The following is a 24,110-nucleotide window of genomic DNA, read 5'->3' on the forward strand; positions in this document are numbered from 1 at the left end:
AAGATTTCATTATGCCACCGCCACAGGGAGTTAATACCTGTGGGGAGCCACCTTCGACCAAGTTGTGAGAGTGATGGTGTCTTACGACATGGGTTGGAGCAAGAGGGGCTCAGGAAGAAACTATGACAGTTTGAATGGGTATGGGGCCCTTGTTAGTAATTTAAGTGGCAAAGTGTTAGATTATCAACAATGTAACAGAAAATGTGCATCTTGTGACGCAGGCAACGACCCATCCACACATGATTGTAGGCTAAATTATTATGGCAGTGCCAAGGGCATGGAGGCCCATGCAGCTAGAAAGTTAGTCACAGATATCGTTTCATATTTTAAACAACGCCTCGTAGGACCTCTACGGTTACCTGGTTCAAATTTCATGACTCTGCCGCCCAGCGAAGTTACCTATCACCCTACCTTAAGACAGCCGCTTATGATTGGCTGCCTTGGCTGCGCGGTTTCCGCTTAGGGCGCCGCTTTTTCGAATCGAAGCCGCTTCCAAGTGGGCGCGAAGCAGGTCTGCCGCGTCCCGCGCATCGCGGGCCGGCCGGAGGGCGGAGGCTGCGTCGGAACAACACATCAAGCCATTATCAGCGTGTGTGTGTGTGTGTGTGTGTGTGTGTGTGTGTGTGTGCGTGCGTGGGTGTGTCTGCGTGAGGCTCTTCCATGCAATCTCGGATTCACTACCGCCGGCTAGAGGCCTCCAGTGGGGGAGAAACGCGGACTCTGTCGCCTTCATCTGACCGAGAGGTCCTCTCATACTCGTGACTTCCGGCCCCGCGGGGAAGCGGGGGGAGAAGGGGGAGCAGCAGACGCTGTCCTCCCTAACCTCACTTTCCGTCGGTTTTGTCGCACTTTAGCATTCTAAACCTAATTTCGCATGCTTATGAGTGTTTTAGAGCTTTGATAAGTCGGCCGAATCATATCGTACAAAAGTGGTGCATAATCAATTCTGATTTCAAATAATATGATAGCTTTAAGTCGCGGGGTAGAGGGGGCCCTGTGGAAGAGGGGGAGGAAGGGTGGGGGCCTTGGCCCGGGGCCGGAAACGACTAGTATGAGGGATTACACGTAGCATTTCTGGTCCCCGCGTTTCTCCCACTCTGGAGGCCTCTACCGCCGGCCCGCTCGGCATCAGATGCAAGGAGCAGCAGCGGCAGCCGGCAGCAGCACCGGGACCGCCCGCCAAAGTTGGCGTGCCCTTGTCTTCGTCCTCCTCTTCGTCTGCCGCCGGTAAAGTATGGACTCATGGACTGATTCCGAGAGTCGTTTTCGTCGCTCTGTCTCTGTCGCACTCATGGGGCGTCCAGCGTCGGTGCGAGAGAGACACAGCGTCGAAAACGACTCTCGGAACCAGTCCGAAAGTCTCATTCAACGAACGTTAACTCTCGGAATCAGTCCGAAAGTCTCATTCAACGAACGTTAATGATTGCAGATGATACTTGTTTGGTTTTCTTCTAGGTAGTAGTTCGGGATTATTTATAATTGTGTATGAAATGAAATAGATAGCCCAATAAAATACATAGACCTAAGCGAGCTGGGCAGTGTAGGCGCGAGCTGGGCTGTGGCTTGCTCCGCCGCGGCGCCCCGAGCGCGGTCAGATATAGCCTTGTTTCGTCTTGTCGTGGGTCAAGTCATTTCGGACTTAAAACAAGTCCATGAGTAGTCTAAAATGGCATTGTTCCGTTTTGGCTTGTTTCAAGAAATTTGACTTGAAGCAGCCAAGGCTATGGTTGACTGGAATATAGAGCATGCGGTGTATTCCAGTCGTTAAGCCCGTTAAGCCCTTAAATACCATCACCCGCTAGGTCTTGCCCTCACAGTAATTGAAATGGCAGACTCTGTGACGATTCCTTACTGAAAACGACAGGAAATAAGCCTGAATTAGATGGTCTCCACAGAAAAGACTTTGGCGCCTTTGTCACCGCCCGACCCGACGTGGTTCCGCCAGCTGCCGCAAGAGTGCGCTGCGCGCGTTGCGCTGCCGTCCGCTCGCGGGGCCAGTCCCGGGCGCCAGTTAGGCCTTGCACGGCGGGGACGTATCCTCACATCGCCCCCCGTCCCACGTTTATTTGACTGCATAGTTTCTGAGGGGCGTCAGCGTGAGTGTGCCGTTGTTGGCTGCAACGCTGATCCGCGCAGCGTCCGTCGCGCAGCTGTCCCCTCCTCACACGCCGCGTCCCGTTAATCGGGAAATTTTTCGTTGGTCGACGGGGATCGAACCTCGGCTCGGTAGGGCGCAGTGACGGACTGCAGTGCGTCGTCCGTCTGCCCAATACCGTCTCAAGGTCAGGGCCGGCCCGTTCTGGCCAAGCCGTCGGACGGCGGCCAGTGGCCAGTCAGTCGGGTCACGCGGCGAGAGTGCGTGTGTCACTTCGAGTTGACACTCCTAGTGTTGATAGGCCACTAGGCCGTTGGCATTGCCACCGCGGGTCATACCGAAATCCACCCCACCACTGTTTGGTCAAACCTGAACAGTAAGGAAATCAACTTCGCAAACTGCACGATCTTGCGGAATCCCTGTTTTCCTGCCCTCTTCTCGTTCCTTTGTTTCTGTTTCTGAGGGTGGCTCACTCATCCCTGGTGCACCTTGCCTGGGTCGGCGCTTGCTCTGGCAAGCCTTTAGGGACTGTGGCGACTCCTCGGGTGTAAAGGTCAGGCGTGCCTGGCTCCAGTTGAGCCTCCAAACTTCCAGTGGGCCTCTAGCCAGCTTCTTGTCGACTAAGTCGTACTTGCTCGTCTGCGCCTAGCGAGTTCCCCAATGAGGTTAAGTCTAGCGAGGGCAAGCGAGCGAGTTGCCTCTTCAGAGTCTCTCGCAATGCCAGAGGGCCGCTTCCGAGCACCGTCTCGATGACCCTCCTAGCCAGCCCCACTGAGCTTGTACGCGGGCGCGGGCACTTGCGAGATGTCGTGGGGTATTTGTGCTCCACCCCCAAAAACAAAAACAACGAAACGAGGAAAGGGTAGGAAACCAAGGATTTCGCGAGATCGTGCAGTTTGCTAAGTTGATTTCCTTGCTGTTCAGGTTTGACCAAACAGTGGTGGGATGGATTTCGGTATGACCCGCGGTGGCAATGCCAACGGCCTAGTGGCCTATCAACACTAGGAGTGACAACTCGAAGTGACACACGCACTCTCGCCGCGTGACCCGACTGACTGGCCACTGGCCGCCGTCCGACGGCTTGGCCAAAACGGGCCCTGCCCTGACCTTGAGACGGTATTGGGCAGACGGACGGACGCGGGGAAAGTGCGGACGGACAGCGCGACCGATCTGGCGCGAAAAAGCAAAAGTCCAAACAAAGCGCAAGGCGCTGTTGCTACTTTGTGTCCGGGGAGGGCAGTCAGTGAGCGAGCACGATGGGCTGCCTTGCCTGCGGTGTGCAGCTGCGTGGCCTGCAGGAGCTCGGCCTAATCTAAGTGGGTCGCGTTCGTTGAAGTTTCGTTGAATGAGATTTTTTTCCCGGTTTCGAAGAGTTGAGTTAGCCGACTTTGCCCTTGACATTTTTCATCGCGGGTTCCACAATGGACCGTGGCCGGCACCGCTGTTGGTACCGAGGAGCGCGTCCGTGGCCGAACGCACTGCTGCCTCCGGAGCCGACGTCCCCGGGTTCGATACCGCCCGCCCTTCTCCGCGTCCTTTGTATGCACCCCTCCGCGCAGCCGGGCGGTCCACACAGGGTTGCGAGGAACACCGCGCTGCAGCCGGATATAAATAGCCATCGATGGCCGTGTTCACACTTCACTCAATCCCGGATACGCCCTGCCCCGCCCCGCCCCGCCCTGCATCCCCTTGCTGGCACCCGGCCAGGCCGTGCTGCACCCCAAGCTCTCGGTTCCTTAATTGCTGTTAGGACACACCCCGGCGCGCACGCCGTCCACCCCGAGAGCCTCCTCCACTCTGCGGCGGGGCGGGGTGGGCGGGGCGGAAGGGATGAGGGTTGGCCGAGTCGAGGAGGTGCCACACCGTGGTGGTGCATTCTGGACGGCCACAGGCACCACCACAGGCCGCTACCCTCATAACGCGCTGGCCGAGGCCGTCTCCGAGGCCGTCGCCGAGGCCGTCTCCGAGGCCGTCGCCGAGGCCGTCTCCGGCCGTCGCCGAGGCCGTCTCCGAGGCCGTCCCCGAGGCCCACACGCGGCCTCTAGAGTGTCCCGGAGGCCGTGACCGTCCCGGCCAGGGCCGTCACCGGGCCGAGACCGATAAGGTAACTCACCGCCGCAGCTCCGCGTGCTCCGCGGCGACCACATTGTAGCTAAACCGGCTCGTAATCCCAGGCCGCGCCTTCCAACTCGCCGACACGGCCTCGGCCTCACTGCCGGCCCCGCTGGCCTCGGCCCCGGCCCCAAGCCTGGGATGGGATCTGGGGCCATCCGAATCGTGTTTCCCGTTTCCGACACCTGCCTCTGTCGCGGACAACGCGGTCCGCCCGAGGCTGCCCGAGGCTGCCCGAGGCCCCAGCAGGGCGTAGCAAGGCGTAGCCCCGGTCCGACCCCCGGCCCCTCCCCCTTCCCCTCCCGGCCCTGCTTCTTCCGTTGATGTCTGCGAGAACACGGTGGGCTCTGGCCGCTCTGGCCCAGCCACCCAGCCCCGGCCAGACCCGACCCGCTCCAGGCTGGTGGTTGCAACTGCTCCTAACTGCTGCTCCTGACTCGGACCTGCCGGCCTAAACCGCCAACTCGCGAGGAGAACGGCTTAAACTATCGACAACGACCTTTCCCTCCCCCTCCCCCGCACCCCGACTCGCGGCAGTGACTGCACCACGGTCGCACAGCCCACTGGTTCACAAACCGAAACCTGCTTTTACAACCGCGGTTCAGAGCAACCCTCCGCCTAAGACGATGCCAGGCGCATAGCCTTTACCGGCCAGGTGTTCATAGCAGATTTGGAGATGCCCTTCCCTCCGAAAAAGAATTTATTTCACAGCTTACGGCTGGTGGAGCCCGAGCCTGGAGCGACGGTAAGTGACAAAAAAAACCTCTGCTGAGAGCTTTGCTTCAGCTCAGGGCCAGGTCAAGCTTAGGTGTGCGCGGCCGCGGTCCTGGTGGCGTTGGCCGGGAGGCGCCGGGCTCTGTTTCGGCCTAGCTGTGGCCGCGGTTTTGTTTCACTTGCGAACTGATGCCCGTGATTGCGCGCAGAACGCAGGCTGAATCTTCCCTACCGTCACATTTTTGTGTTGCTTGGTATCAAAATTGCCGTCTCATCATGAGCTATTGGCCTGTCACACTCTAAAAACAATTGGTGTGGTTGCGTACAAAATGCATCGCGAAGACTGAAGCCTTCCATATTGACGGCCGTAAAAATTGGGGACCCGCTGAGCGCCGTTTATGACGGCTCGAACAGGGGCCGCGGCGGCGCGGCCGAGGGGGAGGGGGAGGGGGGCGTCGGGCCTGTCGCGCCGCGCGCCGCTGTGCGCGGGAGGGGCCGGAGGGGTCACGCAGGCCGCGGTCCGAAGGAGGGCATATATGGTGCAGGCTGCATCAAAAGGAACTGTCGACCTCCTCAGCTTTCTTGTTACCCTGGTAGGCCTGAAGTCGAAAAACGGCCACGGCCACGGCCACGGCGACGCTCAGGCCCCCCCTATATATATATTCCGTTTTAGTATGTTTCTGAGCAGTGTACATTGCCTCAGCCCGGGCCTCCCCAGCCTCCACAGTTCCCAAACCTAGGCCTCTGACCAAACTGTACACACAGCCTCGCACATTTTGCGAGTAATAGCTCAAGCTTTGATACGCTTGACCTAAAAAGGGAGCCAGGTGGAAAAAAAACTGATGAAGGATTTGCGAAAGAAGAAGAGCGTCTGCATGAAATACGACATGACGTCCTGGGGGGAGCGAGGGCGGAAGAACGGCGGAAATCAAGAGAGCTGACGAGAAAGGAAGGGGAGGGTGTCTAGGAGGGCTCATAATAGATTGATACGGCCTCCTTGAGGCAGACGACGACGGCGACAATGGAGGGCGGTGGTTGCCTAACACGTTGCCTGCCTCGCAGGCGGCGTCGCTGCGCTGTGTGCAAGCGACATCGTCGTCGGCAGCGGCGCCACTGTGAGGATGCCACTTCTGTCAAAGCCAAAGCCAGACGCTGGGGGAGTCGCGCGCGTCGCGGCGCCGCGTGCCAACGTTTCTCTTAGACTTTCATGGCGTTGGAGAACTCTGCGCGGATTTATCATCCTGGCGGAGAGGGTTGGGATGCGTTCCAGTGCAGTTATGCGGTATTTGAAAAATAGTCTTTGAACCCAGCGCGGCTTGCTAACCCTGAACGCGCAACCTTCAGGTTTCTGTATGTCTCCTCCCGCGGCCAGGGTATTCCCCGGGCCCTCGGTGTGGAGTCCTTCCCTCCTGTGTCTCGCAAAAAGTTTCCCCGCCTGGACCCGAGTTTGTCAAAATATCCCCCGTAATTCAGACTTAAGAGGTGTTACCTTGATATTTTTATTTTTTGAGCGCGGGCGTTGATAAAATTCTAGACGACGGCTGCTCTGACTCGGGCCGTCATCGGCTTTGAAAGCAGGACGACTGGCGTTTACTTTGTAAACAATAATTTGGCTCGCCCAATTAAAACTTTTACTTTTCCAGGGCCGTAAGTCCATGCCGGGCAATGGCAGCCGTGCGGGGGGCACAGTGGGCCACCAAGGGGGGCACCGGCCCATTGCCTTCATACATTTTCTCGGCCCGTCGGCCGGCGGGGCGTGCGCGCGGCGACACTTCGGCAACTTGCTTGGCGTTTAATAAGCTTTTACTGATTAACGAACCGGGAAAGTGAGAGTGACGCCCAGGCCCGGTTCGCTGGCGGGCCGCCCGAGCAGCGACAAGGAAACGTCGAATCTGTGGCTGTGAGACAGCTTCAGCAGGGGAGAATCCATCAGGCTGGGGAAGCCTTACCGTCCAGTGGAAGAAGCTGGCTGAGGGCGTCCAGGACCTCCTCTGCGGCGGCTCCGGCTCTCCTTGTCCGGGCAGGCTGGGTAGCAGGGCCTCGACGAAGATCCGCGTGCTGGCACGGGCGTGGGCAGAGCGCTGGGGCTGGATGTCCAGGATGTTGTGGTCCAGGTCGTCCTCGTTGGTGTACAGCCCGTTGTTGGTCTTGTGGTGGCTGCGCACCGGCGGCATCGGCGCGTCGCCCAGCATCATGGGGTCCAGCATGAGCCCGGCGGGGGCGGCGGGGGGCTGCCGCTGCGGCAGGAGCGACGGCGGCAATCCGGGCGGGTTCGGCTGCACCGCGCTCTGCCTCACGTCGTGCATGCGCCTGGCCGCCACCTCGATGCTCCTCGACTCGAAGGACAGGTCGTCGTCATCGTCGTCGTTCTCGTCGTCATCGTGGTCGTCGCGAGCCTTGGCGGTACCCTTGAAGGACTTGAAGGGCGGCTCGGTGGGCACGGTGCGCGCGGCGACGGGAGCGTTGTAGGCAATATCCGCCGGCGGCAGAGGCGGCAGCTCGGGGGCGGACACCATGGCCACTTCCTGGCCGCCGGACGGGTAGTCGTCGCCGGCGTCGTCCTCGTCCTCCTCGCTGAAGGGTCGTGCGGGACGCGGCGGCCGGTGCGGGCGGCGTTCGTCGGCGTCCTCGCCGTGGTGCCTGCCGGCCGGGTGGTGCACGTTGGGGTTGATGCTGGCCGTCTGCCCCGCGCCGCCCAGGGTGAAGGCGTTCTGCAGCGCGGCCTCCAAGTCCGAGGCGGACGCGAGCGCCGGCAGCAGCGCGGCCACGAGCACGGCGCAGCAGCCCAGGGCGAGCACGGCGCCGAGCAACAGCAGCGGGCGCGAGCGCAGGCCCCACGGGCCGCACGCGCAGCACGACGAGCGGAGGCCGCGCCGCTTGACCGCGTGCCGGAGGGTCATGGTGTCGACAAGCACGTGGGGCACGTCGTCTCGCTGCGGGAGGATCGTGTACTGCAGGCTAGCGTCGCCCTCTCGGACCGTCCTGTACATCCTCGGATCACGGGCAGGCTGGGCTACGCCGCGGACCCCGCGCGCCCCGCATGGCAACGGACCGGCTGGGACTTCCCTCTGACGTGGTGGCGATCGCCGGGCGGACAAGGACTCAGACCGGCAGCGTGGCGCCGTCCTGCAGCAGGGAGCGCGTTCGAGAGACTGAGGGCGCCACCCGCCACGCACCGCCACGCCACTCCAAGCAGGGCGAGGACGGGGATGGAAGCAGCGAGGGTGGGGGCCCGGCCACCCCCACCGCCCCACCGCGGCCTGCCCGCGCACCGCGCACCAGCCCCTAGAGGGATGGGGATGGTCTTGCCCGTCTCGCGTTAGGGAAGGTTCGGGCGGTTCGGGCCACTCGGACGCAACGTGCACCGTTACCGCGCTGAGTGGAGCCACTGTTCGATCTGTGCCCCGTTTTCCACGTCCCACAATGAGAGGAAAAATTGATACGCAGTATAACAATCAATAGGTATTTATTGCACCACAAAAAAATAAATATTTCAAAAACTTTGAGCAACAACCTCTTACCAGTAACACACATTTCTATAAAAATGTCAGAGAGCTTATTTAAGAAAATATTTGATCATGAGAAACTAGTACTGTATTGCAGTAGAATTCAAGTGATAGAAAAATAGTAAAAAGTTATGAACACACGTATTTAAAAATACTGATGAGTAGATTTATCACAAATACAATGAGATGACTTAACTTCATAAAGGGTCCAAACAAAGAAGCCTCTTTACTCCAATAAACATTTTAAGGGGTGGAAGCTGAGAGAAATAACACTTAACAAGAGAGAAATAGGGAACCAGCCCTCTTATAAAATAAATTTCCAAAACCAACAATTACACTCAGTCTACCAAACGTTTTCCAACAAACCATTCAAACAAAATAATGTAAAAGAAATAAATTATAAAAACTCAAAAGGTAACAATAAGGCAATCTAAATATGTGCCTTATTAAGTTCAGAGTTCAAGCAGAGACAGAGAGGCACGGTTTTAACTCTTCAGTGTCAGTTTTGTCTTCTGCTATTTTGTCCTTCATTTCAAAGGCAGCTTTCTATGAGAAGAAAAAGAAACAAAACTGATAGTATATCATCTAACACTGTGACAAAAAATATTAAAAGTTTCTCAAGGTATGCCACTTACTGCCACTTACTGTTTCTTCCAGAAATCTTTCATTTATTTGGTATTTCCTTTTCAGGTAGAATGCCACCGGGGGTATGAAAAGGGATGGGTCAGGTCTCTTGAGAGATTTCTTGCCAAAAATGTTTCTGACCCAACTCACAACCAGGCCTACCACCACACAACTCACAAATCCAAAAACACTCAGCCACATATAGGAGAGTCGATACAGGTAAAAGTATTCATCCGGCGACCTGAAACAAAATAATTGGATACTCATGACGTTGAATTCTTCAATTGGCACATTGTCATTAATTACCTCTTTGTGTTAAGTGCTGATGAGCAATCCAGCTGAGGTAATGTCATGTTTCCAAATGTTGTTTCGGGGCAGCCATCAGAAAAAGTTGGCAGTTTGATGGGAGCAGGTTTATCAGCAAAACCAAGCCAAAATGTGATTAAAAGGGAAGTGATGAAACCACTCAGAGCCCCCTATAAACAAATATAAAATCGTAATTGGCACTCACAAAACCCACACTGTAATAATGAAAAGAAAAAATACTCATGTACTTACAGGCTGGTTTGCTGTAGGAAAAACCATCCCAAGAGTAAACAAGCCAACTGTTGGCCCGCCAACTACTCCCAAAATTGTGAGCGATACTTGTAAAACACTTCCTAAGCCGTCTGCGATAAATGCAAAAAATACACACACAAAGCCGTACATGACAGATACAAGCTTTGCATACAAACTAGTATGTTCAGGGAAGCTCTTTCCTCTCATTTTTTTGTAAAGAGGCTGAAAGTTGAAAACAAAGTTAAGAAATATTTCAGAGGAAAAAAATATTGGAGGGTCAAATGATAAAATTTACCTTGATATAATCTTCTAAAGTAACCACAGCCATTGAGTTCATTGCAGCAGATATAGTGCTCAAGGCTGCACTAAAGATCCCAGAAACAAACAGTCCAGATAAGCCAGGAATATGTTGCATGGAGTTCACCACAAAATAAGGCATGAGCTATAAAAATAACAACAGGATAGAGTTTGGTTACTTAACTCAGCTTCCTAAACTTTTCAGGAAAACAATACCTGGTCAGATCGATCTATCTTGCAGGTCATGAAAGGATCGCACCTCGCATACTTAGAGAATATAGCTAGACCAGCAAAGCTTGTAAGTAAACTGAGACAGGATAACATCGGCCAGTTTAACAACAGAGAGTTTTGAGCTGTTTTCAGCGTTCTAGAAATTTTAAAAAAATGTGTAAGGGTTATAATATTGCACAAGTCTCAAGACACCACTGTTTTTTTAGAAACAAACATACCCTGCAGATATATAACGTTGGATTTGTCCTTGGTTAACTGAATAAACTGCAAGATTAGTGATTGTGCCACCAAGAATAATGCCCCACCATGTGTGCCTGACAGTAGGATCCAAACTGAAACTATACCAAGGCAGAAAGAAAGAGGGTTATAAAAAAACACTTTTACACACTTGATTTAGTTGAGGTCTTATTCTGAGCTGTACAGAAAGGCACATGGTGGTTTACTTACTTGTTGAACTCAATGCGACCATGAGACTCAGCAATGCGCCAAATTTCTGATAAACTTCCCTTCTCTATCCATGCCACTACTATAACACTCATAACAGCAGCATACATTATTAAAGACTGAAAATTGAGATATGATCATAATGAGAAAAACAAATGAATCATTTTAATATACTTTGATTCATCTTGAAATGTCTATTACCTGAAAGACATCTGTAAATACAACAGCTTTTAAACCACCCATTGTAGAGTAGAATGTGCAAATGAGACCCACCCCCAAAATGGCATAAAACTTTGACATTCCTGTAACTGTCTCCAGTGCCAACGCAGGAGCATAAAGAGCCATACCCATGTACAAAACCATTTGGAAGGAATACGCTACTGACCCTGTTAGTCTTGTTGCTTTCCCAAATCTTTTGTCAAGATACTGCACAGAAGACATAAATAAAAAACATATTTTGAGTGTAAGAAGGCGACACGAACCACAAGGAACTCTGAAAGTAAAAGGTGCTAAAGTTTGCAAACCTGATAGGCTCCATTAACACCAGCATTAAAATACACAGGTACAAACAAAAATGTCGAAATAAGTACGCCAATTGCATAGGCTACATTATTAACAACAAACATGGTTCCATATGAGTAATTCTCAGCACTGACACCTAATATGGTGACAGCTGATATGAAGCTTGACATCAAGGAGCACGCTAAAGGAAAGGCACTAAGTCTTCCGTCAGCATACATGAATTCCTGAAACATCACATGAGTAAAATTTGTGATCGAGTAACTGATTCAATGGCTTGAGAGAATGTTACTCACAGAATTAGTTTTCTGGCGTCCACCACTGAATCGGAAGTACAGGCCTATACTTGATGAGATGGTGAGCATCGCCGCGAGGACCACATAATCAACAATTCCAAACTGGGACTCCATTGTAGGGCACCAGAGACTACCTTTGAAGGTTAAATAGCCACAAAAGTTTAATGATGGCTTAATCTACGTTGAAACCTGGAGAAAAAGATCATTCTTGATCAGTCACAACACGGAGAAAGACGGAGCAGAAGCAGAGCAATTCAGAGTCATTGAAACTGATCAAATGGAGTGGCTTTGAGACCTACACAGCAAACTAGAGAAGTTTACATCATGACAGGTCAAATCACAATTTACGTTGAATCAAAACGAAACTTGTGGGCATGTAAAACAGAGCATGCGCAACACTTATCGTACCTATCCTATTCAAATCAAGTGTAAAACTGAAAATGAACCTCTTTTGCCTCTCTAGGAAATTTGAAATTAGTCTGCTAGGAGGCTGCCATCTGTGCTGCCATGACAACCGGTACACGCTGGTGGACGCTGTTTCTGAAACAAATTCACGAGAAAAAAACTGATCGGAGAAAATGGTTGAGAGAGAGCGAACTCACATAGATGCATTACAAGTTATAGAACACAAACCTAAAATTAAAATAAACTTAACAGAAGAAAACGAGAAAATAATTTTAGTTCCCGCTAAAATTCTCATCTAACCAACGTTCATGGAGTTCGAGAAATTTTTCATACTTCATGAACTTCAGCGCCTTGCTGGAAGGCCTTGGAGTTCGCAAATGCAAATGGACGACAAGCAACCTTCCTGAACAAACCTCTACGTTTCAATCATGGCGAAGTTGTGCAGTAGCAGCAGGTTACGATGATGCCTTGTTTTTGCTGAAGTTTGTAAACACTATTTGGGTCACAGTGAAGGTATTGTGGTCCAGCAATCGACTCTTCTTTGAACTGTGTCCTGTATCGCTTCAATATGCGCTAGCGACTCTTCACAGGCTATATGCCATGAAAAGTGGAACAGCCCTATGTTCTTGGACTTGGATGGAGATCCAGTGCAAGCAATTTCAAAGCACCAACCACCTGTGTTTATTTCCTCAAGCAAATAGCAGCTGCGTTAATCTAACCTCTGCTGGGAGAGCAAGATTCCGTTCTAGGAACGAATGCCTCCCCATCTGACTTCCATGGAACACAAGAGACCTGTGCTGGGTATCAACAATGGCAGAGAGGGTTTATACAGTGCACAAAGCCTCAGCACCTGTTCGCAATCTCCCATCAGCAGTACCAGTAAGTCTAGCTCCTCTCGAATTGGCTTCTCTGGGAATCTTCGGAGCCATGGAAGCCGCTCTGTATCCCCAGCTCCTTCCCACAGCCGCTTGCGAAGCCCTCCACAGACACCGCAACACTCCAGTGGCTACCCAACCAGGAGGCACGATGCCAATCACCTCTGGACTGCTATCTATGACTATGATGCACAAGGAGAAGATGAACTCACCCTCCGCCGGGGCCGCATTGTTGAAGTGCTCTCATACGACTCGAAGATCTCAGGCGATGAGGGTTGGTGGACGGGTAAAATTGGAGACAAGGTGGGAATTTTCCCATCAAATTTTGTAGAAGGAGATATCAAACCGGTGGAGATAAGCTACAGTGAACTCCACCTGTGTGAAGTCATAGGGGTTGGTGGATTTGGAAAAGTTTTTCGTGCCTACTGGCTACAGCAAGAGGTGGCTGTCAAAGAAGCACGACAAGAACCTGATGAAGATGTCAACGACACTTTGGAGAAGATGCGGCAAGAAGCTAATTTGTCCTGGTTATTAGATCATGAGAATATTGTTAATGTAATAGGAGTGTGTTTGGAAAAACCTAATCTATGTTTGGTAATGGAATATGCCCGAGGAGGGTCTCTTAATAGAGTTTTAGCTGGAGCTAAAATAGCCCCTGATGTTTTGGTTGACTGGGCCATTCAAATCGCAAAGGGAATGAATTATCTACACAATGGGGCACCCATCTCCATAATTCACCGAGATTTAAAGTCTTCAAATGGTGAGTCTAGTAAACCAAATTTTGTGCTTTTGTGTTGTATTATACTTGTAACAAGATGTAACAAGATTACACTTTTAAATGTAGTGAAGCTGCCAATTAGTTTCTGACCTTATTTTTCTGCATGCCTTTTAACATGGCATTGTGTTGTTTTTCTGCTTTCACAGTACTTTTAACAGAGCGCATAACTGAAGCTGATGACTTGCGCAACAAAACATTAAAAATAACAGATTTTGGTTTAGCCCGTGAGGTTTACAAGACTGAGCAAATGTCAGCTGTGGGAACTTATGCCTGGATGGCTCCAGAGGTAATGCGTGACTCGTGTTTCAGCAGATCCAGTGATGTGTGGAGGTAATAACAAACATTTCAGTCTCTGCTTTGTATGATTTTAAAATATGTTTGTGTGTGCATTTCGTCATACTGTGTTAATATTGCTGTTTTGTTTAGTTATGGTGTTTTATTGTGGGAACTTCTAACTGGTGAAACCCCTTACAAGGGTATTGATACATTGGCTATTGTTTATGGTGTTGCTATCAACAAACTTACTCTCCCAATTCCCAAAACATGCCCAAAGTCATGGAGAGATCTAATGGAAGGTAGATACCATGACTATTGTGAATATTTTATCTCGTTTTGAGGCAGCCTTGTCTCAGCTGGCAAAACTTTAAAAAAATTAAACAACCCCAAAAAAAGAACTTTGAGCTCACTCTGCTCGTTTCTTCGTTTTATTTGCAGCTTGCTGGAATGCAGATCCACATGAAAGGCCATCTTTTGAAGCAATCTTAGTAGCATTGGAGACAATAAAGCACTCAGAATTTATGCAAACTACTCATGACAGTTTCCACACAATGCAAGCTAATTGGAAGGAAGAAATCGAAGAAGTTCTTAGAGATTTACGTCAAAAAGAAATAGTAAGTGCTTAATTGAAGCTAAAAACTGCCTTTGTTGTGGTGGTTTCGTTGGTCTTAGTTTTTATATTTAATGCCATGATTGCCTTACCAGGAGTTGCGTTGTCGAGAAGAAGAGTTGTCTAAAGTTCAGTTGCAACAGAAACAAGTAGAAGAAAATTTAAGACAGAGAGAAAAAGAATTATTTGCCAGAGAAATCCAATTAATTGAACGAGAGCTTCACTTGACAATGCAGCAGCAACAAAGCCAGCCTGCCTCTACTCCTCAACCCACTAAACGTAAAGGGAAAAAGGCCTATCTCAAACTTCTGAAGAAAGAGCCGGGTCAAAACATTAGTGCTCCTTCTGGTAAGATTGTGTCCTATTTGCTTATCTACCTCACAAATTAAATTTGGACATCTACTCACTTTTTTATCAATAACTTTTCAGGTTTTCGGCATACAATTACTGTGAAGCATGAAGATCGCCTGGGCAACCCTAACAGCCCACCTGGATCACCAAGCATAGGTCCTCGTCTGCATGTTATTGCCAGTAAGTTGCAATGAATAGCTCATATGCACTGTGTGATGATTGAAAGTAGTTAGGTGACTTTTGCCTTCATCAAGAGCACTTATACTTCTTTTACTTGATACATCTTTTTCACTGCATTTTTCAAATTTTTGCAAAGATTGCTTATCATATCAGTTAATTAAATATTTTCCTTTCACCTAAGTAGCTCTTGCTTTCTTTTACAAAATTTCTAATTTAAATTCTTACCACTTTGAGGGTAAGTTTTGTTTTTATACTATATTAGAAATTTTTTTGCATGTAAGTGTTCTGATGAATTGGCGTGTGATTGTAAATTGTGCATTCTGTAGGATTTGATTTTTTTCCCCTCATGTGTGGTGCTTTTTTGTTTACCGAGAAGAAATTTCTTTTCAATTTGACAAAAGCTTGCAAGCTTTAAATATGCTCCCATTTATTATATATATTTATAAATAGTACACAGTTGGGAAACACCACAATTTGCAAAAATTAATTCGAAGTACCACAGATTTTTTTAAAACTTAAATTAACATCCCTTATTAGGTTCTTTTTGGCTTTGTTCACAAAGCTGAACCCCGCAGTTAATTAATTTTAAGGCAAGGCTATAGTCATGTTGACTCTAACCTTAAAGACGGTCTCTCTTTCAAATCGGGTGAAATTAGGATATTGCTGACTTATGTGACAGCTATCTTCTAGTTATTCTTAAGTTTGGTCTTTGAAAATGTTCAATGACAATTTCATCCCTTGTGTTTTTGGCCGTTTCCATGTCTTTGAATGTCAAACCCCCTTCCTGTAGATCCCTTAGTGTCTGGTGAAGGCATCAAAGGCAAGACCTGGGGCCCAAGCACTTGCCATCAGCGAGAACGTGGGCAAATCATCGCACGCGTGTCCGACACAACTAGCCACAAGCTATGGAGCAAGAGTGCACCCAACTTGGAGAAGCACCCTGCTGGCCGCTCAGCTTCCACAGGCCTGTCACCCTATGGGGTTCTCCAAGAAATAGGTAGGATGGACGAGGAAGAGGAGGAGGGGAGGGGGAAGGGACGCACAAGCCGAGCATGTTCGGAGAGTAACATATCTGTGGATTCAGAAAACCGTTGGCACAAGAGCTTCAACAGCTCTCATTGTTAAGTTATACTTACTGGTATACTTTCTATTGGATGCTTCCCGCTATCTTCCTAGTTAGCTGCTAAAACATTATTTCAATGCCACTTAGTTTAACTTGTTTCTATATACAAACAAGCATTCCTCTGGATTCATTTTCAATGAAAGTTACTTCATATCTCCATAGGAACCGCTAAGTAGTCATGTATTTTGCTGCATGATTGAATTATTATTAAGTTGTTAAAATTTATTTGTAAATACTTACCCCAATGTTAAGAACTTATTTCCTTTGCATGCCAAATAGAACTTTTGAGAATGAAATTTTAAAAATGTCTGCTAAGAGGTACACTCAAGTTTTGCTAAATGTCTAATGCTGTGCTTATCCTTTTGGAAGGATGGCAAACATAATGTCTTCTATGATTTATTGTATAGTTTGATCAACGCTTACACCTCTCCATTATCTTGATTTTTTGTTTTTTATAATGTCATATTCTTTTTAAACTGACTGAAACATTCAATCAACTTTTTATCTTGTTTCCTTTTTTTATTAATTGATGGAAGGAAGTTCACTTTTCAAAAACTTAATGATAAAGGGTATCGCTAAATTTTACCTCAAACGAGCTATCTGAATAGAGTAATCTGATTTGCTTTTGAGTTCATTCCATGATTATTACTTATTATTTGTAGTTGGAAGGTAGTTTGCTTAAATTTTGTATTTAATGTGATTGCTATGTGTGAGTAAAGTACTTATGCCAAGTTTTTATTTCTGTTGTTGCTTCTTTATTTGCCAGGATGTTGTTCTTATTTTTTTTTTCATTTCATTTTGTTTGATAATGATTAAATTTTCTCTGAACATGAACCTATCATCAAATTGGTACAGGGTGTGAATTAAGATGAAAACTTGCTCATTATCAGAGAGCATATTTAGATAGGTTACTGGCTAACACTGTAAATGTATCTCAAAGTTTCAATAAATTTGAAAACCCATAATGTACCAAGTTTTTGGAAGTATCTTGCACTAATTTAACTTCAACCCTCTTTAAGAAGTCTCTAACAACGCCCATCTAAAAGTGCTGCTTGACTTACTGTGAGCTCTAATGGTGGCAGTATTAAATAAGGGCTTCAATTAATCTCAGTAAGGAGTCCTGCACATATTGTATCACACAATTTTCAGACATTCTGATTTTGCTTTTGCTACTCTGGAGCATTTGCATTTCTTGTACAATGTATGCAAGACCCCTGATTCTTTCTTTTATTATTAGAAAACCCACACCACTTAATATCTTTTTTTCTAAATTCTTGTCTTGAATTGCTAGAAGTATTTTGATCCTAAAATTTTACTCCTTTTAGACTGTGTGATCGCATTATGCAGTCTTCTAGTCTTCAAATTAGTTTTCCAATCAATACTTTTCAAACAAACACCTTATGGATAGAAAAAAAAACCCTTTCCTCTATACCAAAATACTTTTTTAAATTTTTGCTTGATATCTGTAGCTGTTTTTTTTTGTTTTTTTTTCATTTCGGAAGTTTTGTGCTTTTTATATTTTATTGCACACTTTTACTTTGCTATCAGAAGGGAATGCAATCATAGTTTTCGTCATTCTTGCCACACAGTAGACTTGCAAAGGTATGGACATGTTTTATTTTTCTTAATCAGCATGTTAATATTCCTACGTAAGGACTAAATTTTGCATGCTTCATTTAATCTTTGAGTACATCTGCTCTGAAAGACAAATCTTCCATCACACATGTACTAACTTGTTTCTCCTTGACTTTGAATAGATTATGGAAATGCTGTGCTTCCATCTGAAGTGGATTGGGCTGGAGAATCAGCTGCTGTCAGCCCTAAGCATTCTCAAATACTATCTCCACTGCAAATACCAATGCCCACGCTTTATAATGGCACCAATTCTGACCCTACGCGGCCTCGTCCAAAGCCATCTATCATTGAAATGGTTTTATATAACATGGCTGCCATGCTTGCAAGTTTTGCTGCTGGCTATGACGTGAGACTGTCAAATGTCACTCCCTTTCATCCTTGTTTACATCCAGAGAGGTAACTTAAAGTTTCAGTAAAATTTTGTGTGTGTTTTGTAACTATATGTAAATTTAAAATTAAGTTGTTCACAAATTTGCTTTTGTTTTGGACAAAGGGGTGAAGATGTGTCTTCAGAACACAAATGGTGGCACAGTGGTCCTGACAGCGGATTTCTTCGGAATAAATACATGGCTCCTGAACATGAATTTGGTGCAGCCTCAGGTTTGTCATTTCTGGTCCCTATTTGTGCTGGGCTTTCTATACTTCATTTGTTTATTTTTTTTTACACCTAGTTTATTTTTTTTCATTTTGGTATAGGATTCCAACACAACACATATCATGGACCTGTATGGCACTATCGTCCGCTTCTCAACGACCTCGTAGCTCAGAAGCCGATTGAGTTGGGCTATGGTACTCCGGTTAATGAAGAGGATATGAGACCTCTACATTCCCAGCTCTCTGCTCTGAAACTTTCTCATTCAGGATCGCAAGGAAGTTCTCTAACAAGCTCCCGCACTGTTTCATGTGCAAGTTCCAGAGCAGGATCTCCTCGCAGAAAGAACAGTGTTAATGTGGAACCTTCAGAAGTATGTATTTCCTAAAAACATTTTTAATGGTATAACTTTGACTGTCTCCATTGATATGGGTTTATCAATTTCTTCTGTTTTTATTCAGGCCTTGCCTCATTCTGCATTGAATTCTCCATATTTGAAAAACCGTGTATTGAGCAATGCTGGTAAACCAAGCTATGTTGTGGTTCCATTTAGTTCTGGCTGTGATGTATTAGAACCAGAACTTCCTCCACTAAATTTTTTGCAACGGCAACCAGTTAGTGACTTTCGAGGTTCTCCTTTGAGTTATAGATCAAGACATGAGTTTGATGGGCAGCCACTGCCAGCCTGTAGTGTACCAGGTGGTGACTTTATTCATGCTCGCCAGCCATCATTGGATAACTCTCGTAGTAATATTGGGAGCTCTTTTAGTGCACTTCGTAATATTTCATATACGCCACCTTTACCAAGGACACCTTCAAGAATAACAAGTGGTTACATGCATCGGCAGAATTTATCTTGTGGCTCAAATATATCAAATACCTCGAATGCTAGTTTAAACCTGGGCATGGATGATGATTTGTATAGACACCCAATACATTCCACTCCTACTTCTCATTCGTAAGTATGACAACTATATTGTTTAATGAAACCTCTTATTGAAATCTTTTGTTTATTCATTTTTCATTTGTTTTTATAGTGACTGGTCCAGTGAATACATGCCAGCTCAGAAATATTATCAACAGACCTCTAGAGACTTGCTGGATCGAGACTCGTCACTTTTCCACCGCCCACCAACGACTGATAGTTTGACTAGTGAAGATAGTAGTTATGTTTCAGCCAAGGAAGGTTCTTACTCTTCATCATCTGTATCACGTGTTCGCTTTTCTCCTATTTCTTCTTTGATGGCCAGTAGCTCTGGTGTGTGGAGTGGTGGCACAGAATCTGGCCTGTATGACATTTCATCCTTCAGCAATATTCCCAATAGCTCTGAGTCTCAACATGGCAATCTGTCAAGTGACAAAGAATTAATGAGCGAGCTGGCCTCATCTTGTCTTCGATCAAGCCTCAAGCGCTCATCCTATTCACCAATGTCTGCTCGTTCAAGTAATGCAACGCTATTTTTCCCTTGCTGTGCTTATCACAGAAAAGTAGATATGACACATCATTAAAATAAATGTAAAACATTTTCTGAATTTTTTCACAGGTTTTAAAGAAGGATTAGTCGACCACATTTCTGGCCTTGGAGCAAACGAAGCACTGGCTACTGAAGAAGTTAGTGGGTCTTTTCCTTCACGAGTTCGCTTTTCCCCTGTTTCAAGTTCGAGACTCGGAACTATCAGTAGCCTTGCTGAAGACACTCCTGATGCCAAAATACAGCCAGCTCAGGAAAAATGTCTGTCTGCTCAGGTAAGGGATCTCTATAACTGCCACCACACATGTGGGTCCAAACATGTAAAAACATGTTTTCACTAATTCAATATTCCAAATTTCTTTCAGGAATTTCCTAGATCATTTTCTAGACTCAATCAAGAGTCATCATTGCCTCGACAACCCATGAGTGAATCTGAAAGGAACTTTCTTTCCTGATAACTATTGCATCTTTTGCTACTGAGGCTGTCTGCAGCACTCATATTTGGCCTTATGTGGTTAGTTATGACTGAGAGGTTGAAGGATGCTGGTTATTCACAAAATTACTGAGTAGGGACCAAACAGCTGTTGACATAACAGTGGAGAACTTCTGAGTAGAATTTTTGTAGAGGCTCAGTTGAGCTTCCAGTCATAATAAATATGGGTCCTTACAATTGGCAAACACTTTGAGGTTGTATTTTGGTTGTATTATTTCTATGACTAATAGCATCTCCCTTCTTTTTACATTTATGAAAAATAAAGGCCATTGTGAGATTTGGATCCTTCTAATCTTGTAATTAGCTTTTCTTTTTTCCATTTGTGTGTGTGTGCTTTCACGCCTGCCTTGGCTAGATATAATGATGTTTTTTTAAACATACTCAATGCTTTAGTTTGACTCATAATGTGGGGAGGCTAGTGACTGTTCTGTAACAAACAGAAATTTCAATATTCCCAGTGATATTGTTCTTGTCATTTAGGAACCAAATAGTTTATATTTATAACATGTTTTAATCAATGCTTTTATTTCTTATGTATGAAACACTCTGGTCACCTTTTTTACCATTCCATTATTGGGTACTGTTATTATTGCTTTGTACATTTTATTACTTTTCTACTGTTTATTGCTCTTCTTTCTTTTTAGATATTCTATTATGTAATTTTATTGTCTTTTGAAACTCCTTGTAGTTTCATATTCCAGAGTTACCATGAGAAAGCAAATGGTTTTAATTTGTTCTTCCTGAAACCAACTGTAAAAATTAATTGCGGTATGGTGAGGTTTTGCTTCTGTTCTTAATTTGTCAGAAAGAAATATTTTCTATTTCAATGCTCCTGTGTATTGTGTTGTTTTATATGAATATAGTATCTTCAGGATCTTCCCATAATGTTCGTCATCTTCATTAGCATTGATAGGTTATCAAATGTGTTAACAATTTCTCAGTGTGATGGCTTGACTTATTGGTAAATTCCATGTAAACATATTTCCCTACGACATCATTCCCTTTCCTCTTATCCTCACGAGAAAAGGATTTGAAATCTGTCTTAAGTTTTAGTACAATTACTTAAGCTAGGATGTGATAAAACAGCATCATTCTTTAGAGTGAAAGTGATGTGTAGGCATGAGAGACGTTTTAGGGACTAAACTGAATTTTTTAACTTGTACACTTGTTGTAACTTGCTTTACTTACATGTATTCTAAAGCTGTTTTGAATTTTATATATGCCTGTGAAACATGTGTAAGTTTCTGTGATCAATTGTAGTGCCATTTTATTATTTTTATAAGTATGTGTCATAAGAGCTTGAAAATAGTATGACCTAAGAACACTTGTACATTATGTACTAATCATAAAGCAAGCATGGGTTGGGGATAATAAGTGCTGTTTGCTTCTTAGCAATAATGTGGAGCAGGTTTTATTATGAACTTTTATGCTCCTCTGTGTTTGAAATTTGATATGGTGGGAGCAATGGCCAACACTGACATTTGTTCATATTCAACATGTGTCTTTTAAGAGCTTAAGCATTGTGTGGTAGGGTTTGAGGTGTGTGCAACATTAAAAATGGTTGTGTGCAGTCATTACAGTAATTTCTACTTTTAGCAGTGGGTATGTTGTTCTTTGTGTTCTCAATTTTTTTATTTTTTTTTGTTCCTTTTGAACCTAGATCAGATGAAGTTCAGCCATGCATTTCTGTTAGCATAGAGTCCCTGCTCCTTGGAGAACAGAGGAGACTTGGAGGAATGTTGCGAGTACCTTTGGCGGAACTACATCCTGACAAAAATGCATGGCAATACTCATCACACATCAACTCATGTAGCATTCTATCTTTTCCCTTTTTTCCCCCATTTGTATTAAGACTTCTTTTCACCTTCCAAAAACTGGCATGAGATACCATTGCCAATGTGGGAGAATTGCACATTCCATGTTAACTTGTTTGCTCAACATGATTCATGTGTGGTCCAATCTCAGTGTGAAGATGCATAAAAGAAAAAAACTGATGACTCTTCTTTTATATTATGGTTTGATGAAGATAAAATAATATTGCAAATCAATACCTTGTATTTGAAGACGTGATTCATGGGTACTTTGTAATAATGTTAGAATTTATTTATTTGATAGTTTTTCCCAAACCAACTTAAGTGAAATCTTTAGTAATAAATCATTTCAAATGTGTAGGTTGACCCTGTATCAACCTTAGTTCTAAGCTTATGCTGCAACAATAGCTTGGTGTGTCAATTTTTTAGTGGTCATACCATTAATTTTTTTCATTTAAACTGCTTAACTGGAGTGTGTGTGGACTATAGTGTAATACATATAATAGGAATAATATCTGAGTCAGTATTAATCTTTATTGTGTTCAGAAATAAGAGGAGCAGCTTTGAGCAACAGATGCACTTATTTCCTTGGTCTTTTCCATGTTGTTAAATGTTGAGCACAGACAATGTGTAGGTTTTTGCTTTTTGGTAACTTGCTTTATGTGATAAAGTCAATCCATTCCATCGGTAGTAAATTGATTTTAGTCAAAGTTGCCATCTCAGTCTGTGTAGGCTGTACCATCCAATATGCAGGTGTTCTTAATGGAAATCAATTTCTGTATAACCCTGTAAATTACAGAGCTGAAAAAAAAATCCAATTTAAAAAAAAAACAGATTTGACTACAATTAAAATTCTTTGAAGAATAAAAAGCCTTTGATTTGTTATTTCTTTTACACCATAATGCCCATCCAACACACTGCTGTACTCTTCAGGAACTTTTCTTGAAACCACCAGCAAATAACCACTCCTAAACTCCCCCCTTCCCCTTCTTCAATTATCACAGATGACGTAGCTGTGCATAGTGAAGTCACTGAAATTGTGGTTTCTGAAAGCTGTGTAGTGTGAGAGTGCATATTGCATTAGTTTTCAAAGTTGCTGCTCTGAAGCATCAGGAACATAATTGAAACTGCAATCTAGGGACCCGCAGATACTAACCCAGATATTTTTATTCACTTCTTTTTAATAACATTACATCTAAAATCTAAAAATACATGATATGTTTCTTTCAGGCTTTCTCTGATATGTATGGTTTCATTTTCCAAATCAGATATTGTATACATTTGTACAGCTGGACCTAGATCAATCACTGATCATAAAATATCGGTCTTTGAGACATTTACAGTACTCAACTCATGAAGAGTTCTCACTTGATCTTGCAACTTTAAAGTTTAGCAGTGTTAAAACTAGTATACCTGTTTCATCTCAAGTGTCTATGATTTCCTCATAACAATCTAAATCTAGAAATCAATGCTACTGACTATGAAGCTCATGACGATTATTCCACAAAAGGAGTATACAAGCAGCATGCCATGGAGAGGAAAAAAAAGTAACTAAAATAAAAATAAAATATACTTTAATAAGTTACTTTATTGTGTGAAAGTGTGGAAGAGAGCAGATGAAAGGGCTAGGGGAGCTACTCCACACTTGTCACTCATTCACAGACATGTGCTATCAACAGCCTTACACCAACATGTTTAAAAAAAAAAATTATAAAATTGAGTCCACTCCCACTATTACATACTAAAGTACCTATGTACACATGTAAAAACAGATCACAGCAAGCCATTTCATTAGACTCGCTGAGAGAGTGGAAGTCAACTCCTCCAGAGTCACTTTCCCTACATTAGCTCTTTTAAATAGTATCACTACACTACACATAAAACACTGTAGTGCATATGTACAAAACAATGGCATGATGTGCCCATGCTTCTGTTCCACGAATCTTGCAGCTTGGAGGGAACAAGCGATAAAAGAATGAGACGCCACACCACTCCAACATGGAGTAAACATAAATGCATTTGGTACGGTACACTTACACTTATGCAAGTGCACTAATGCATATTCAAAGTGCAAAATAAATGGAAGAGCTACAACAGTAATTACAACAATGTG

General features: G+C 45.5%; 3 protein-coding genes across 12 annotated transcripts; 1 reads left to right on the forward strand and 2 right to left on the reverse strand.

Moving 5' to 3' along the window:
- Positions 1 to 2,458: 2,458 nt before the first annotated feature.
- On the reverse strand, positions 2,459 to 8,056 carry LOC117643235. Its single transcript, XM_034381984.1, has 2 exons — positions 6,871 to 8,056; positions 2,459 to 2,740 (listed from the first exon to the last, which is right to left on the reverse strand). Exons 1-2 carry the CDS (start codon positions 7,909 to 7,911, stop codon positions 2,459 to 2,461), a joined length of 1,323 nt encoding a protein of 440 aa, XP_034237875.1. The 5' UTR covers positions 7,912 to 8,056.
- A 314-nt stretch (positions 8,057 to 8,370) lies between these two features.
- LOC117641697 (putative sodium-dependent multivitamin transporter) lies at positions 8,371 to 12,141 on the reverse strand. 9 transcript variants are annotated; one of them, XM_034379253.1, is made up of 13 exons: positions 12,030 to 12,141; positions 11,805 to 11,936; positions 11,397 to 11,585; positions 11,106 to 11,327; positions 10,783 to 11,007; positions 10,585 to 10,700; positions 10,356 to 10,475; positions 10,123 to 10,273; positions 9,905 to 10,051; positions 9,610 to 9,831; positions 9,358 to 9,527; positions 9,073 to 9,292; positions 8,371 to 8,973 (listed from the first exon to the last, which is right to left on the reverse strand). In XM_034379253.1, the coding sequence occupies exons 3-13, from the start codon at positions 11,508 to 11,510 to the stop codon at positions 8,887 to 8,889; spliced, it is 1,794 nt and encodes a 597-aa protein (XP_034235144.1). In that variant the 5' UTR covers positions 11,511 to 11,585; positions 11,805 to 11,936; positions 12,030 to 12,141; the 3' UTR covers positions 8,371 to 8,886. The 9 variants fall into 9 exon arrangements, with proteins under 9 accessions (XP_034235144.1, XP_034235117.1, XP_034235170.1 ...); XM_034379226.1 differs by having other exon boundaries at positions 11,696 to 11,936; XM_034379279.1 differs by having other exon boundaries at positions 11,843 to 11,936; positions 12,030 to 12,136.
- Positions 12,142 to 12,161: 20 nt separating this feature from the next.
- LOC117641679 lies at positions 12,162 to 22,870 on the forward strand. Of its 2 annotated transcripts, XM_034379192.1 has the most exons (14): positions 12,162 to 13,436; positions 13,601 to 13,784; positions 13,881 to 14,029; positions 14,169 to 14,344; positions 14,436 to 14,688; positions 14,770 to 14,871; positions 15,662 to 15,868; positions 17,752 to 18,025; positions 18,123 to 18,229; positions 18,326 to 18,594; positions 18,683 to 19,179; positions 19,259 to 19,665; positions 19,766 to 19,968; positions 20,059 to 22,870. In XM_034379192.1, the coding sequence occupies exons 1-14, from the start codon at positions 12,557 to 12,559 to the stop codon at positions 20,146 to 20,148; spliced, it is 3,798 nt and encodes a 1,265-aa protein (XP_034235083.1). In that variant the 5' UTR covers positions 12,162 to 12,556; the 3' UTR covers positions 20,149 to 22,870. The 2 variants fall into 2 exon arrangements, with proteins under 2 accessions (XP_034235083.1, XP_034235091.1); XM_034379200.1 differs by lacking the exon at positions 15,662 to 15,868.
- The last annotated feature ends 1,240 nt before the right edge of the window (positions 22,871 to 24,110 follow it).

The sequence above is a fragment of the Thrips palmi genome, unplaced genomic scaffold (genome assembly GCF_012932325.1).
Source record: "Thrips palmi isolate BJ-2018 unplaced genomic scaffold, TpBJ-2018v1 HiC_scaffold_1, whole genome shotgun sequence".
Classification (NCBI taxonomy): domain Eukaryota; kingdom Metazoa; phylum Arthropoda; class Insecta; order Thysanoptera; family Thripidae; genus Thrips; species Thrips palmi.

Coding starts and splice junctions, on each gene's coding strand:
- LOC117643235 (XM_034381984.1), bottom strand. CDS start 7,911: ATGTACAGGACGGTCCGAGAGGGCGACGCTAGCCTGCAGTACACGATC. Junction 2,741..6,870: donor CCAGCTTCTTCCACTGGACG/GTAAGGCTTCCC, acceptor GGAACTCGCTAG/GCGCAGACGAGCAAGTACGA.
- LOC117641697 (XM_034379253.1), bottom strand. CDS start 11,510: ATGGAGTCCCAGTTTGGAATTGTTGATTATGTGGTCCTCGCGGCGATG. Junction 10,701..10,782: donor TATTTACAGATGTCTTTCAG/GTAATAGACATT, acceptor CTCAATTTTCAG/TCTTTAATAATGTATGCTGC. Junction 9,528..9,609: donor TTCCTACAGCAAACCAGCCT/GTAAGTACATGA, acceptor ATTTGTTTATAG/GGGGCTCTGAGTGGTTTCAT.
- LOC117641679 (XM_034379192.1), top strand. CDS start 12,557: ATGCCTCCCCATCTGACTTCCATGGAACACAAGAGACCTGTGCTGGGT. Junction 14,689..14,769: donor AAACATTAGTGCTCCTTCTG/GTAAGATTGTGT, acceptor ATAACTTTTCAG/GTTTTCGGCATACAATTACT. Junction 19,666..19,765: donor ACCAATGTCTGCTCGTTCAA/GTAATGCAACGC, acceptor ATTTTTTCACAG/GTTTTAAAGAAGGATTAGTC.